Source organism: Penicillium brevicompactum (genome assembly GCF_028827555.1).
Source record: "Penicillium brevicompactum strain IBT 35665 chromosome Unknown utg000005l_segment0_segment0, whole genome shotgun sequence".
Classification (NCBI taxonomy): Eukaryota; Fungi; Ascomycota; class Eurotiomycetes; order Eurotiales; family Aspergillaceae; genus Penicillium; species Penicillium brevicompactum.
In genome coordinates, this window is record NW_026623208.1 from 4,732,150 (window position 1) to 4,747,535 (window position 15,386).

Genomic DNA, 15,386 nt, shown 5'->3' on the forward strand with positions numbered 1-15,386 from the left:
ACACCCAGAGGCTTGTACACTGCATCTTCTATTTTTTTCATTGAGACGTCATTTCACCAGATCAAGATTTGAGCTTCTTCACACCATTCAACATGGCCTGCGCATAAGTTCCTCTCACACCAGCCATCTCGGCAGTCACAATTCCATGAATTGTCGAACCTCTAGGCGATGCAACGCTTTCTCTGAAATGTGCTGGATCTTCACCTTGGCGGAAGAGCTCAGCCATGCCAAGCATACTTTGCGCTGCCATTTCCAGAGCATCCGATCTTTTGATACCCTCCATGACAGATCCGTCAAGAATGCCATCTAGACCAACCGATAATATAGCCATGGACGATCCAACCAGCATAGACCCCACATCAAACAAATCTTCTTCAAGCATCTTCACACCCCCAACAGTCTCAAAGATCCAGACTAGAATATCTTGTAGTTCGGGTGTAAGATCTGGGCTCTTCTCAATAATAGTCATCGATTTCCGAATCCGAGCAGCCATATTCGGCATCGCGCGAACAACAGTGGGCTTCTCCGAGCTCTCTGATCCTTGTAAAATATAGTCTGCAAGGACCTGGGTAGTTTTACCCCCCAATACGCTGATCACAAGCTTTCCAGCAAGTGCCTCTTTCACCCCAGGCTGGCCCAAGATGCTCTCTGCCATATGAGGTTTGAAGCCCAGCAAAACGATGTCTGCTTCTTTCATGACTTGTTGATTTTGATCATGCAGAACAGATAGTCTGTGCTCATCATTTTGGAACTTGGATTTGATCTGGCTTGCAGATGAAGCACTTTTGGTGCTGACCAAAAATCGAGAAATGCGTGGTGATGACTCATTTGCAGTTGCGTCTAGCAGTCCCTCGAGGATGGCGGTGCCCATGTTTCCTAACCCTTCTTAGCTTTGGCCGCGGCCTTGAGTGATTGATGAATTACCACATCCGACAAAAGCAATGGTTTGGCCTGTGAGTGGCATCTTGGCGAGCGTATGTTTGACAATGTATGATCGAAGTGTCGTCGAGAAAGGGTGTTGAGATGGGGGAATCACTTTCCTCATTCGTTCTGCCATCTCCCCGCAATCGGGTACTCTTTCCGACCTCGGAGCCCCACTATCTAGCAATGAGAATGTTATTGGAAATTCGCTGTGATTTGTTTATCTTTTGATGTATACATTGTTCTCTTTGAACAATAATCCCAACGAGTAGATCTACCTGGCCACGGCAATCTTGGTGTATCATATAGACCCTCGGTAAGAAAAGTCCGAGTAAGCCCGCCTGTTAAATCTCTCTCTCTCTCTCTCTCTCTCTCATGAAATTGAAAATAAGACGTTGAATTGTTTGATCATAATTGAGTGTTGCCATTGAACATTAAAATTTTTTCATTCCACCCACATAATATTGTTATCGTGTACATCTTTTGCGCTATTGTCATTCTTCCCTCGTAGCTCCTTCTCTCGCGCACGAACTCTTTCCCGGCGTTCTTTATTTCGCTTCACCAATTGCTTCGCAGTTTTTGAAGAGCCGTCTTCGGCGAACAGCTTTTTTAACCAATTCATGATGGTATAATGGGATATTATGTTGGAACAAAAAGATCAAAGTGAAGGAAACCTTGGAAGGCTCCAATCCCTCGAGGAAGAGATCTTGATTGGTGTGACAACAAGTGAGAGTCAACTGATCTCCCAAGTTGGCTGGAGAAGTAACATTAGCATACAGCTTCTCTTTATCACTCCAGTAGATTGAGAATGACCCACTCTGTATGTTGATCTCGGGACGGGGTAACTGCAGATCAGGTTGCAAGTCGACGAATGCTTGCACGAGATTTTCGACCTCTAGTGACTCTCAAAAGAGACGTGATTGGAAGTTTGATGTTCGGCCAAGCAAGTCCAAGGGACGATAGCGTAGAGATGCCCAGAATTGAAGGTTGATTAGTCTCAAAGCAACAGGAAAAACAGGAAGGGAGAGAAGAGAGAGGGAAAAGAGCGAGAAGCTATCTGTTTAAGAGGGGTGGGTCTGTGAAGAAACGGCTATAACCTCCATCCCCCCTATTAGCAACTATTGACCAAGTTTTGGGCCTAGATGATTTTGGAACTATCGAAATAGGCGCTATTGAAATAAGCATTTGTACTATTTTGGGACCCTGACTCTGTCATGTCTCACCCGTTAATTAACTATGGATTCACAAAGCCATTGACCCACCTCAAATGTCTCACATCCGTTCCCTAAGTAGGACGCTGGTTCCAAACATGTAAGCGCTAGGTGGAAGATATCATTGTAGATGTACTTAAAAAAATCTGTAAATATAAACTCCGTAGTGATCATGCAGTTCAATGTGAGTGTTACTTCGTGATGTGGTGCCGAGGTGGCACATGCGCGGAAGTTGGGGGTTTCCAAGGGCCCACCGCTCCCACAAACACAACAACACTAAACGCCAGCAAGCGAAAACCTATACTTTTACTTTCCATTTCCAATTCCAGTCCAAAATGGCCCAGCGAGACAAGGCGACGCTAATCAGACCCACCAGTAATACAGCAGAGTAAAAGCCAATGAGTACTTGAGGTGTTGTCGACTGGAGCAATTGGCCTCCAATTGGGACTGTAAGAAGCACCCCAAAGGAAGCAACACTGTAGACAGTGCCATAGAACCGGCCATAATCTTTGGTATCACAAAGCTGTCCTGCACAGACAGGAGCTAGCGAGAGCCACCCACCAGAGCCGAAACCGAAGATTGCGACAACTACATATAGTGTGCCCTCGTCGTGCGATCCATATGGTAACCAGACCCCGGCCAGAATTATCATTGTGATAATGACCAAAATCAAAAGAATGTTGAACCGACCGACCTGATCCGCAGCGAACCCTGGAAGAACTCTTCCAATAAGGCTCATGCTGTTCAAAACGGTCAGGGAGTAAAACTGCACATCCAATGAAAATCCGCTGTAACGAACGTATGACGGAAGAAGGGCAGCACAGCCGAATATAATGAATTCAAATGAGAACACAGCGATGGCGAGGAAGCACAGACGAGGTGACTTGAAAGCTGCAAAGTCGATAGTCGCTCTGCTGTTGTTGCTAGCTGGGAGACGTCCTCTGACAAGAAAGATGCCAACCGCATAGCACCCGAGTGCAGTAAAAGCTATCACGCGGATAGCCCATGTCCAGCCGTATTGCTCAAACAAATTCCGTAACATCAAAGGAATTAATGCACCGCCAGCTGATGAGCCACCCATGCATATACCAGAGGCCAGGGCGCGTCTTCGATTGAACCAGTGACTCAGGACCGCTATAGACACCGTGGTAATCACTGCGGATGAGATACCACCAAGGATACCAAGACAGAGCATGAAGTGCCAGTATTTCGAACATTCTGCCAGCAGTATGTAGCAGAGAAAATTTCCAAGACACCCGCAGATCAACAGAGCTCTGGGTCCGTAACGATCGAACAATGGTCCAAATTGGACACCAAGAAACAGGGTCAAAAATACGAGTACTGCTGTGATCCAGCCCACATCACGATCTCCATATGCAGCCAGTTGATGCGTGCTAATATAATCCTGGACAGATCCGACTAAACAAAAACGTATAAGTGAGCCGGGGTGTTGGGGATGGAGATCATCGGAATTTGGCTTACCTGCAGTTTGGAAGCCAAACGATGGAAACATCATGAGGAATGATCCCGCGAGACATATCCAGGCCTCCCGGCCACCTTCAGGAAAGGCCAAGCTCACCTCGGCATCCGGGTTCTCGGGGACAGCCTCGAGCTCAACAGCATTTTCAGTATCACCACCAGAGGCGATTCGAGATGATCGGCGCATTTTGGTATTCAAAATCTCAGAGAGTGAACAAAATTAGAAAGGGGAAAAAAAATTTTCGAAGCAAGAGAACGCGACATCACGTGGATTAAGGATGTCATTGAAGTTCATCTGGGCCTGGTGGGCAACCTTGGCCCGGGGTCCCGGGGAAGTATAGAAGTGGGCCGGGGTGTGAAGATCATGCAATTTTATTGGCTAAGAGCTTCAGAGTGCGAGCAAACCAATCACGGGATGCGGCTGCAAAAGCATATCCGGCCCGTACCCACGCGACGGCTGGACGGCCCGTGCACGGTCCGTGTAGTGCCCAGCTGTGCAGGTGCAAACAGTCATATTTTGATTTTGATATCACTTCTCTTTTCCTTTTGTACAAGACGCGTCTTTGACAGCCATGGCAAAGAGTTATCTTCAACTTTTGTGCCCCTCGGCTAAGATCGAAATTCAACTGAAGCAGAAGCAGTCAAGTGCCGCGGACTACTACACGACCGGCAACTTTGTGGCAGGCATTGTTTCAATTACCATACCCCGCGGGCTACCGCTGGGAGACGTACAGCTCTACTTCCAAGGTAATTAAAATCAGAGGCTTGCTTTTGTCTTTGCCCTAATTTGGCTATAGGGGTTTCGAAAACCAAATTTTATCGAGCCTTTCAGCATGGACGAGCCCAGACTCAGCACACTTTTCTATGCATACGTCAACCTTTGGACGAGATAAATATCTCAGCCCCTACCATCACCAGAGAGGGTGACAAGTACCACATTCCGTTTTGTTTCGTCATCCCCGACAAGCTGCCACCCCAATCGTGTAATCACTTCACCAGAAGCGATCAGATTAAAAATTCCCACCGAGACCTTCCTGCAACACTGGGAGACCGTGGCTGCCGTGAATACACCAATGACTCTTCCACCGACATGGCTTGCATATCATATCGCATTCGAGTCAAAATGTCGAACCCTTCGAATGTGAACACGACATTGACAAAGACAAAGTGCACTCGAATCATTCCAAAGTCTTCGGATATGCCCTTCGTTGAGAGAGGGAACAACATCTATTCGATCTTCATGATGAGGGATACGAGAAGTCGGCCGTTTCGAAGTCGATCCGGCCAACTATCCGTCGAAGCTTTACAGCCCGAACCTATCTGTTTAACCAATTCCAAACTGGCAATGCATAAAAATCCCGGCACCACAGTGACAATCGGGTTGGAGTTCGAAGGGACAAACAATCCACCAAAACTTCGGACCGTCGCTAGCCGCCTCCGAGTACTCACGGTATACAGCGCGACGCCCTGGGAAAACCACCCCGATGTGATCCACTCGGATTCACTTGGCAATGGCAATCGGGGGCTTTACAGGGACGACATCCCATTGTCCAAATTATCCCTCAAGTCTGTCGAGTGGGTCAAACTACAGGGCTTATCATACCCTCACAAAGTTGGACCAAAGCCTCGAGTCGATGAAAGCGATGCTGTAATTCAGCCGACCAAATACACGTCCTCCATTGTGGTCCCTATCAACATTCCTGGCACACACAGCCTTGTACCTACTTTTCATTCCTGCTTTATCTCCCGTGTCTACTTGGTGGAACTGAGTCTCTCCTATCGCCAACATGGAGTGGCGCGTGTTCCGTCGCGTATTTCTTTGGTGGTGCCTGTGCAGATAATGAATTAAATCCAGTCCAATCACGGGCTTTTTGATACCACCATTTCTCGGCGCAACGATACGATAAATGGAGAAAAAACTTCACAAACTTCACAAGTCATAGACCTCTCGTAGGATTTGTATGGGAAATAACAGTCCGCTGGTAGAAATCGAGTGGTTCGGGGCCCAAGCCCATATGTAGCTCCTGTATCTTGGCGTGAGGTTGGGACCCCTCAATGCAGCTGAGATTTCAGCACATCATCAGGTCCAAGTGTGAGATGACATTTGCTCGCTCGGCCGATAAGTTCATTTTCTCCAACCTTATGGTGTGGGGCAATATCAAAGATTGAGAGAGTTCTAAGGCTCTGGACCAAATTCAACAAGAAAGCCCCCTTCCCTTGCTAAGAAGCGATCAACGCGGAATTACCCCAATCTATGTCCTCATGCTGCCAAAGTTTCCGCTCGCAATCATTGCTTGCCATTATGTGATCTATGGCGACCACTAAATAGAAGGGGGAAACAAATGAGAAAGGGGCAATTTTTTATCTTAATAGAGCTCGAGGACCAAGCAGCCTCTCTAAGTCTCGCTCCACCTGTTCGTCCTGTGTTAATTGATACCTCTCTCCACTCTCTCCATTGTATGATCATGACTTCCTCCATCGTCCAAGACGTGCGCAATGAAATCGATATTTCCGATAAAACATTTGATCCCGAAAGGCAAAGGGAGAGTGCATTGGTGTCCGAGCTTCCCAAGTCGCTCGGCGCAGGTGTAAGTACAGCAAGGCTCTCGTCGCAATATGAGCTAACAAATCCTTTAAGTCCGCCCTGGCTCTTGGGGCATTTGGAACGACTCTCACCACCCTCTCCTTGAGTCTAATGGAATGGAGAGGCGTGACAACAGGAAATGTCTTCGTTGGAAATTTCTTCTTCATCGCTGCATTTGGCCTGGTTGTGACCGCTCAGTGGGAGCTTTCTGTTGGCAACGGCTTTGCCTACACTGTTTTTAGTGCTTTCGGTAAGTTTATCTCAGCTCACTATTTGGTTGTCTTCTAATTTATGGACTAGGTCTCTTTTACGCTGGTTATGGCGCGATTCTTACACCTGCGTTTGGGGTGGCACAGGCATATGGCGGCGCTACAACCCCTGAGTACAACAATGCGGTCGGGTTCTTCATGATATTGTGGACTGTGTTTGTGTTCACATTTCTGATCGCATCTATCCCAAGCAACATTGCTTACATCTTGGTCTTTCTGTTTGTGGATCTTGGGTTCCTCACGGTTGCGGCAAGCTACTTTGCCCTCGCCGACGGCCATGCAGCTTCAGCTGATGCGCTGAAAAAGTCGGGTGGGGTCTTCTGTTTCCTGGCAGGATTGGTTGGGTGGTATATTGTGTTTCATCTCTTGTTGAAAGAATCTCTCCTGGATCTTCCGCTGGGTGATACCTCGCGCCTTTTTGGAAAGAAGAAGAAGAGAGTTGACTAGACGATGGTGATGGTGGTGTCTGTAGTGAGTTTGGGAAGGTTTGAATAGGGGACAGTTCGTGCAGCTCAGAATATAATTACTATAATCATTGTCTTCGAATATGAGATTTCCGCTGTAAAAAATCGAAATTGATACGGAGATCCTGGTTAGATCAACCTTGGAAGTTTTTGAGAGACGACTGAGCTTTGGAAGCAGTGTTGCGATATAATCAAAAGTGGTATATTGTATGTACATTCATAGGGTCTCCCTTGTTTGGTTTTGATTTCCAACTGCCATAAATCCTATCTGGCCATACATTCTGCCATATATCACAACATCCGTATGCGCATATTGGCCTAGACACTGGTATATTTCACATCAAAATAACCGCGTAATCCGACAGTCGATACACAGGGACTGCTGCGACTGGAGGGTGGATTGGTTGTTTTCCGACTTTCACTTTGACTCGGAGTGAGGACTTTGCTGAGATTGGGTTTGTCAAAGGTCGATGCGGCTGAGACCCATACTCGCGGGTGATGGAGCCGACAAACAGACTTTATAGTTCGTTTTTGATCTCGGGATGCCGAAATTTTGAATCTTCTGTATCGAATGAAGCCCCCTCGTGCGGAGTGTATTTCTTCATCTGAGCATAGAGCTCACCCAGCTTTTCGTGGTCGAGCTCGGGAGGACCATTGCCACCAGCCTTCGCAAATTTGGCAAAGGGGCAGCCCGCAGCGAGAGATACGCTGGCGGTGGCCAGCAAGAGAACTAGTTGCATTGGTTTCATTGTGACGAGTCAAGGGATGTTTCAATTGAAAAAAAAAGGTCTAAGAAAAATCACTGTTTGAGACTGAACAATTTTCTGATATTGAATTCCACGGAAGTTCTCTGCCTTACTAGACTGCATGGGGTGTATATAATTTCTGTATCGCATTCTGGGGAAGAAATGGCGTGAACGTTGACTCTTATGAGAAATCAGGGATCAATTGCTCGATGGTGTGACAGCCTTGGAATTTATCGAATTACAACTCGATATGTGGATGAAATAGGGTTCTCAGGTCAAGGAGGATGGAAGAGAAAAGTGGAGCAAGAGCGAGAGCGAGGTGAAGATGACGATCAATCTGGGAGTCTATTTTGGCTATGTAAAGAAGAGCCTCTGACTCGTCGCTTTGCGAGGTTTGCACTTTCCAAGTTTGGTTCCCCCCACATGGCGTGAGGCTTGTCAGATCTACAGGTCCGTGCACTTTTTATATACAGTCACGCCTTCGTGAGCATCGGTCACGATGATTGATCGTCTTCAATTAGCTTGATTGAGGGTACGTTCCTGCATCTATTTTCCCTCCCTTTTGCTTTCATCCCCTGGAACAAGCTTGGAGATTGACCTAAAATTTTTTATCGGCTAATGACTATCACAATCGCAAACACCTACTTTAGAAATTTAACCGTGTATTCGCAATATGCATCTTCTACCCCGCCATAACCAAAAAAATTAGAGATATGCAATTTGGGGCAGCCTTTTACACAACACTTCCTTTTTTGTTTTTGGAGAGCGATTTTGCGGATCAAGACCTGAATCAATGATTGATGGAGTACTTTGGCAGGAACCTTGGAGTAGTGCGGTAGTCTACTCGAATGTGCTATGATCCCCGAAAATACCTGAAAAAACAAGTGATGTCGACCATCTCGTGTCATACTGTACCTTACCACACATGGCGCTATTAGAGACGTCCCGTATCCACTGCTCTGAATTTTCAAACCACTCCACCGAGTGACATGTTGGCATTGCTAGGCAAATTGCGCCTCAGTAATCTCGTATAAACCCGAGATCGGGCTAATGAAGTCACCCAAAAGCCACGGTAATCGGGTGATTCCTATTTGCTAAAAGTCTGACACTAGGCCGCGGAAGTACTTGTAATTGTAAGCAAAAGATTGGAACTCATCAAACATTTCAATTTGAGTTTGAGCTTACTGGACTCTGCTATGAATTTCTCAAATGCAGAGATGGAATAAGTACTATTCCGCTGGGATCGTACGTTTGAATGCAACTCAGTAGGCATTGATATAACGTAGAAGATGCTACAAAAAAAGACCGATATCTTGATTAAACCCTCCAGTGTCTAATTGTATAAAGCAGCCCTGGTGGTAGAATAGCAAACATTTTCATGGCATCGACAAGGCCTTCACCTCTGTGCCAGTTCTAGGGCTCTGCGTTATTATCCACCACCCGAGCCAATTTTCAGACTTGCACGGGCACGTCTTTTGATTTTCTTGTTGCGAGATTCAGCAATGACCAGAAATATTGTACTTACCCCGGGTGGAGATAGCCCTAAGGAGATACTCCGTGACCATGGACCTGGCTAAGGCGCATCCGATCAACAAGATCCCCGAGCGTCTCGCATATCTCTTCCTGAACAAGTCAACGGTATATCACTAGTCAATTTTAACAGCTCCATTGTGGAATAGTTGTCTTGCTGGGACCATCACTGGAAGTCATTGGCGATCCTGATTTCCTTCTCGACCGAGAAAACCTTTGGAGTATCATAGGAGAATAGTCAGTGAGGCCCAATCACAACAGGCTTATTCTAAGCCACACAACTACATTAGCTTAACAACTAGCAATATTGCGCAATAAATCTTGTTTCCTCTTTGGCACCAGATGCAGGGGCACATTGATCGATGGGAGCTCATCATGCATTTGAGTTTCTTCACCAGATGGATCGAGAGCCACAAGATTTGAGCGTTGATGCAATACTAGCCCTTCCAATGCTCATTCACACGAACAAGAGAACTTGCCTCCAATCATCAGATATCTCGAACTATTTAATGATGGATGTACGCCCTGTGTTATCATTCTCATACCCAATCCATTCAAGCTTCTTCTGGCATCTACAAGATGAAGTTCTCTTTCACCCTCGCTACCTTGGCGACGGTAGCCTCAGCGTTCCCGGTCATTGATACTGCCAACGAGGCTGCACTTTTGAAAGCAGCCAAGCTTGCTGCCCGGACTGTGAAAATTATCGAGGCGGAAAATGCACAGGCCGCTCAACCTGTGCGCCGCTCAACGCTTCCCCTTCCTCAGGACGCACTGGGAATCAGCAAAGCAGAAACCAACTGCGGCCCAACTATTCCATGCCCCTCATTCGATGCCGAGGATCAGTATATCTCTGTCGAAGGCGAGTATGCCTATGCAGCTCCCGGTGAAGACGAGATCCGTGGTCCCTGCCCTGGACTCAACGCCGCAGCCAACCATGGTTACTTGCCACGCTCTGGAGTAGCTTCGATTGAGGAGACTGTGCGCGGTCTCAACAAATGTAAGGATCTTCCAGAAAGTCTGTTGTTCTCGGCTAACATATCCAGTGTACAACATGGGCATTGACCTGGCTGCTGCTCTTGCGGCTTACGCAATTGTGATTGACGGCGATCTGCTCGGTGGAACTTGGTCCATTGGTGGACCCCAGCCGTCCGATCCTCTTGTGCCTATCCTAGGCAATGGTCAGGGTCTTTCTTATTCCCACAACAGTTATGAGGGAGATGCGTCCATTGGACGTCTGGATGCCTTCACGAACAACGGCGATGCCCACTCACTTTCCATCGAGAAGTTCGAGTCTGTCTATGCCGTTGGCGGCAATGACACCTCCGAGGATGGCTTTGACCAGCGCTACACCATCGACAAGTTCCGCAGTCGCTTTGAAGAGGTTCAGCAGCACTCCATCGACACCAACCCGTACTACTTCACTGGCGCTTTCTCCACGGTGGTAGTTGTGCCTGCAGCGTACAACTTCGTCATCAACTTCATGTCCAACCACTCGGAGGAGCATCCAGCTGGATATTTGGTAAGCCTGACCGTTTCCAATATTGTATGACAAAGATGCTAACATGAGGTAGGATGGATACAACTTCAAGCAATTCTTCGGTGTGAGTGGCAAGCCAGGCTCCTTCAAGTGGAACAGGGGCCAGGAACGTGTCCCCGAGAACTGGTACAAGCGCCCCACGATCTCGCCATACAACTTGGCCGATGTTTTCGTTGATGTTGGTATTGGATACCTCGCATACCCCAACACTCTGAAGGTCGGTGGAAACACCGGAAAGGTCAACTCATTCACTGGCGTCAACGTTGAAGATCTCACTGGTGGTGTGCTTAACGCCAAGAATCTCTTTGAGGGTGACAACTTTGCTTGCTTCGCCTTCGTTCTTCTTCAGCAAGGTATCCCTCATTTCCTCAAGGGACCGTTGTCGGAGCTCAACAACGCGACTTCATTCCTGAAGCCTTTCCTTTCCCCACTTCTCGACAAGCTCACCTGCCCCGAGCTCAATGGCTTTGACCAGAGTCTGTTTAACTCTTTCCCTGGCTACAAGTACAGCCCGACTGGTCCGGCCACGAACTACTAAGCACCCCTAATTGATATTCGTGAGAATATACGGGTTGGTCAAGGTTATCCGGTCGATTCATTGAGTTATCTTGTGCGAGAGAGGGGAAGTTGGTACACGGTAGCCCTTTCTGCAGACTATCCTTTGTAATGGGATCAGTATATAATCCAGGGAGCTCATAGAGAGTCCCATCAACATTAATACCAAAGACATTGGTCTGTTTCACTATGCCCTTCCAACATACGGGATACGATATATGATACATCAACTGCACTAACCGGAAAACCCTTTTACCTCCCCTGCACGCAGTACGCGCAGAAACATGGCGTGAAATACGGAGGACACCCCTATCCTACCTAGTTGCATAGAAAATTCTCCTCCATCGTTGTTACCCGAATATGAATCCCCACAGAGCGACGCCAACCACTACAGCCAGAGCCAGAGTAGGCCTACCAAATGCACATGATAGTACATATCTGTGTCACGGGTGTAATATCATGCTCAAAGACACTACCCGCCACTTCAAAAAAAATTGAATATCTTGGGCCAGGTCAATGCGCAGGGTGCGAGTTTAACACTGAAGATGGATACCTTGTGAGACCCCGAGACCCCGAATATATTCATAGACTCCGTATTTTAACAAACAGACAGCCAAAGGAAGAGGCAGAGCCTGCTCTCAAAAAGCATATGGAGTTTATCAAGAATGAAATGGTGTGGGAGATTAGCCAGGAGCTTGCTGCAGACAGACAAAGACAGCGAGACCAGCAGATTGCAGAAGCGAGAGCCGCGGCCCCGACCAATAAACCGGGTGGACAGGAGGGCCGACAGGAGGAGCGCAGGCAGGAGGAGGATAGACAGGGCGCTGCAGCAGGAAGGTATCCACGTCCATTCCCATCATAGATTTCGCTGACGCGCAGCCACTACAGACACAGTTGGGCAGAGTTCGATGCCAGAATGGATAATGTCGCAGATTTCGATTTTTTTAAGTAGGATAGATAGCACGGCCTCCAGGGCTTGAATGATAGTAGATTGTTTCAGTGCCTCGTTTGCTCCTTGTACACAACATAGAAAACATCAAAGTTGGGTACCAACATGGATGAAGGCTCGAATCACTAATATATACCCAAAGTTTGAGTACAAAATCCTCAAGTTCATAATTATGCCCAGCGAAAATTTTGGCATTCTCATCTCATCGCGTCTCGTCACCTAAACCGTGGAGCAGCCGAGGGAGAATTAGTCTCACCCCATTCTGTACTGTCGCCTTCATCTAAAACAAAACTCTCATCTTCGTATGAGGGACTGACATGCACGGCAGGAGAGGAAATAGGGCTCAGCGCCACACGAGGTCTAGACTTGAAAACACTAGCATACTCGGCATCTTCCTCAAAGAGCTGATCTTGAGGTGTCGAGGCGCGAGAAATCTCATCAATTGATCGACCAGATGCTTTTCGAGGCGTGACAAATTGATTGACCGGGAAAGAAGGCCGAGGACCACGGCGTTGTCGGGGTGGCTCGTGATGTTGAGGTGGGAGAAGGGACATGGATTTTCGTGTACGTTCAGCCAAGGTGTTAGAGCGTTTGATGGGCTCTTGGTATGGCTCTTCTTCTGAAACGGAGGAGGTGGTGGATGCAGAGGGTAGTTCTGGGGAGAGTCGGACAATGGGAGTGGAGGATTGAACTTTGTCAGGTTCTGATTCGGTCTCTGACTCTAGGCCTCTCATAGGCTCCGGTTCAGGCTCCGGCTCCGGCTCTAATGGAGACACAGACTGTGGGTTTGACATCGAAATGCCCAAGCCTAGTGATGGACTTGGATTAGAGTAGTCATCTTCCGCCACTGATCTCGGCGAGTGCGTCAAGTTTGGTGAACGTCTGAACGGGACATGGGCAGCTGTTCTCGCCGCGGGTGTTGATCTTCCTGGGCTAGCACCAGGCTTGCCACTGATGCGACTAAGTGCCTCGTGTACCGACGAGAGGAGATATTTATCTGCACCTTTCAGCCCTCGACCTCGATCCCCGGGCTGGCGAGCATTCTTAGCTATACTAGCGACTGTGAGAGTCTGGTGATCGCGAAACACCATTCGAGGCTCTTTGGGCTTGGCATGTGTGCCGTTCAGCGAGTCCTGACTGGAGAATGATTTGTTATACTCTTGCCATTTGTTGAGTCGACTGCGCTGCAGCAATACCCGAGCCTCCAGATCAAGAATCAGGTCTTGCTTCAGCCCCTTGCTAATATTGCCATTTGACGAGTGACTTGCTCGCGCCAGTGCATCCTTGAAGGGGAGCTCCAAAAATGCTTCGGTGCTGGTTTCTGATCCGCCTTCCAGCAGAGCGGTAGCCCACTTCTGGTTTCCCAGCCAATTTGTCTGCACCGCATGGACTAAACGCTCAGGATCACCGTGTACTCCACCAAAGTCCTTTGGTTGTTTATTCGCACGTTCGGCCAGATCAATCTTTTTGTTATCCAAAAGCTGTGAAAAGCGATCATAAACATCCCGAACGCTGGCATGGCGCTCAGCCGCAGAACCCAGGGATTTCTGGTGCGCAAGAATGAGGGGTAACAGATTCTGGTAGTCCGCTGGCGTCATCGCAGTCGCAGTCGATAATCTCAATGCGGGGTTGTACATTTTGTCGTCCACAGACACCGCCACAACTTTACGGAGAACAGCGGTGGAGAAACCGGCAAGTAGCTCTTCGAATTTGTCGCCCTTACAATCATCCAGCATCGTCTTGCGGATGACGATTTCCCGGCCCAAATCGCCATTCTTCTTCAGTTCGCCGAGACATCGGAATAACGCCGCGCGTAGATTGACGGACTGTAGAGGCTCCAACGGCGGAAAAAAGGGACGGAGTTTCTGGTTGGAGGGTCAGCAGACTTTCAAAGCTGACAGTTGGGTACTTGTACATTTTGGGCACCTTCAGCATCCCAAATGTTGTAAAGCTGATACAGAGCCCATTCAACCAGGCGGATTCGTTGTCGCTGGTTCTGCGATGAAGGGGACAAGGTTCGGGGCGAGATACCGGGCCAATCCTCGAGCTGATCTAGACACAGAAGCTTCAGATTGGTGATGAATACATCAAGATGCGGGGGGGCCTGGCCAATCCAGGGGCTTTGGTCGAACAGGTCTTGGTGTAGCCATCCCGTGTCGTAGTTGGACTGTTAGTAAACGGAGGGCGCAGGGTAAACATAGATAACGGGGGTTTGCACTGTTTGTTGCGCCTATCAGTCCCGCAATCGTTGGTTCTTTCTTTTGTTTTTTTCCCCTCTCGTTTGGATTCGTTTGTCTCTCTCTCCCAGTCTTTCTTTTCTCTTCGCATTCGCAGTCATGGGCTCTGAAGAATCTTCGTGGACTCCCGAGTCCGGTAAGCCTGCGAGACTCCCTTTTCAAAGCTCAACAGCTAACCACCGAAGTACTTGCTACTCTTCCCCACCCCCCCGGAGGAGAACTCCACGTCACCGGTTCCTTTCTTCCACTTGATCGAGCGCCTCAAGACCACCAAGCGCGAAGGCTGGCGCCGTTTTGGAATCAATGGCGAGTCCATCTCCGACCATATGTACCGCATGTCGATCATGACGATGATGGCCCCGCCCTCCTTGTCCTCAAAGCTCGACATCCCCCGCTGCACGAAGATGGCGCTCATCCACGACATGGCCGAGGCGCTGGTCGGCGACATCACACCCGTCGATCTCCACATCACGAAGGCCGAGAAGGCTCGTCGCGAAGCCTCAGTCATGGACTACATTACCGAGACCCTCCTCGGCAAGGTTCCCGGTGGTGCTATGTCCGGCGCGGACATCAAGAGCGTCTTCCAGGAATACGAGGACGATGTGACCCCCGAAGCCCACTTCGTGCACGATATCGACAAGATGGAGCTCCTTCTGCAGATGGTCGAATATGAGCGCAGCAACAAGGTTGATCTTACCGAGTTCACCCATGTCGCATCTCGCATTCGTTTGCCCGAGATTCAGGCCTGGGCTGCTGAGGTCATTGCCGAGAGACCCAAGCAAGCTTGAGTCTCCATACCCGTGGTGGAAGACAAACAGCATATGGCAGTACCTTGAGCCCGCGAGTTGAGACCCATTTGCGTTTTCGGCGTTTGGTTCTGCATTTTTTTCATGGTTGCGCTTTT

At 48.5% G+C, this 15,386-nt stretch overlaps 10 protein-coding genes across 10 annotated transcripts; 6 read left to right on the forward strand and 4 right to left on the reverse strand.

Moving 5' to 3' along the window:
- Positions 1–61: 61 nt before the first annotated feature.
- N7506_007659 (pyrroline-5-carboxylate reductase) lies at positions 62–964 on the reverse strand (the record flags this gene model as incomplete). The annotated part of the gene is made up of 2 exons (XM_056956952.1): positions 62–876; positions 925–964. The coding sequence occupies 2 exons, from the start codon at positions 962–964 to the stop codon at positions 62–64; spliced, it is 855 nt and encodes a 284-aa protein (XP_056811286.1).
- Positions 965–2,430: 1,466 nt separating this feature from the next.
- N7506_007660 (putative MFS monocarboxylate transporter) lies at positions 2,431–3,798 on the reverse strand (the record flags this gene model as incomplete). Its single annotated transcript, XM_056956953.1, has 1 exon — positions 2,431–3,798. One exon carries the CDS (start codon positions 3,796–3,798, stop codon positions 2,431–2,433), a length of 1,368 nt encoding a protein of 455 aa, XP_056811287.1.
- Positions 3,799–4,734: 936 nt separating this feature from the next.
- On the forward strand, positions 4,735–5,460 carry N7506_007661 (uncharacterized protein; the record flags this gene model as incomplete). The annotated part of the gene is made up of 1 exon (XM_056956954.1): positions 4,735–5,460. The coding sequence occupies one exon, from the start codon at positions 4,735–4,737 to the stop codon at positions 5,458–5,460; it is 726 nt and encodes a 241-aa protein (XP_056811288.1).
- Positions 5,461–6,076: 616 nt separating this feature from the next.
- Positions 6,077–6,911, forward strand: N7506_007662 (uncharacterized protein; the record flags this gene model as incomplete). The annotated part of the gene is made up of 3 exons (XM_056956955.1): positions 6,077–6,199; positions 6,250–6,445; positions 6,496–6,911. 3 exons carry the CDS (start codon positions 6,077–6,079, stop codon positions 6,909–6,911), a joined length of 735 nt encoding a protein of 244 aa, XP_056811289.1.
- Positions 6,912–7,446: 535 nt separating this feature from the next.
- On the reverse strand, positions 7,447–7,677 carry N7506_007663 (uncharacterized protein; the record flags this gene model as incomplete). The annotated part of the gene is made up of 1 exon (XM_056956956.1): positions 7,447–7,677. One exon carries the CDS (start codon positions 7,675–7,677, stop codon positions 7,447–7,449), a length of 231 nt encoding a protein of 76 aa, XP_056811290.1.
- A 1,560-nt stretch (positions 7,678–9,237) lies between these two features.
- N7506_007664 (uncharacterized protein) lies at positions 9,238–9,442 on the forward strand (the record flags this gene model as incomplete). The annotated part of the gene is made up of 2 exons (XM_056956957.1): positions 9,238–9,312; positions 9,338–9,442. 2 exons carry the CDS (start codon positions 9,238–9,240, stop codon positions 9,440–9,442), a joined length of 180 nt encoding a protein of 59 aa, XP_056811291.1.
- A 341-nt stretch (positions 9,443–9,783) lies between these two features.
- Positions 9,784–11,279, forward strand: N7506_007665 (uncharacterized protein; the record flags this gene model as incomplete). The annotated part of the gene is made up of 3 exons (XM_056956958.1): positions 9,784–10,201; positions 10,248–10,723; positions 10,776–11,279. The coding sequence occupies 3 exons, from the start codon at positions 9,784–9,786 to the stop codon at positions 11,277–11,279; spliced, it is 1,398 nt and encodes a 465-aa protein (XP_056811292.1).
- Positions 11,280–11,841: 562 nt separating this feature from the next.
- N7506_007666 (uncharacterized protein) lies at positions 11,842–12,158 on the forward strand (the record flags this gene model as incomplete). Its single annotated transcript, XM_056956959.1, has 2 exons — positions 11,842–11,852; positions 11,906–12,158. 2 exons carry the CDS (start codon positions 11,842–11,844, stop codon positions 12,156–12,158), a joined length of 264 nt encoding a protein of 87 aa, XP_056811293.1.
- A 302-nt stretch (positions 12,159–12,460) lies between these two features.
- Positions 12,461–14,828, reverse strand: N7506_007667 (uncharacterized protein; the record flags this gene model as incomplete). Its single annotated transcript, XM_056956960.1, has 3 exons — positions 12,461–14,110; positions 14,161–14,412; positions 14,688–14,828. The coding sequence occupies 3 exons, from the start codon at positions 14,826–14,828 to the stop codon at positions 12,461–12,463; spliced, it is 2,043 nt and encodes a 680-aa protein (XP_056811294.1).
- Positions 14,809–15,270, forward strand: N7506_007668 (HD domain-containing protein; the record flags this gene model as incomplete). The annotated part of the gene is made up of 1 exon (XM_056956961.1): positions 14,809–15,270. The coding sequence occupies one exon, from the start codon at positions 14,809–14,811 to the stop codon at positions 15,268–15,270; it is 462 nt and encodes a 153-aa protein (XP_056811295.1).
- Positions 15,271–15,386: the final 116 nt, after the last annotated feature.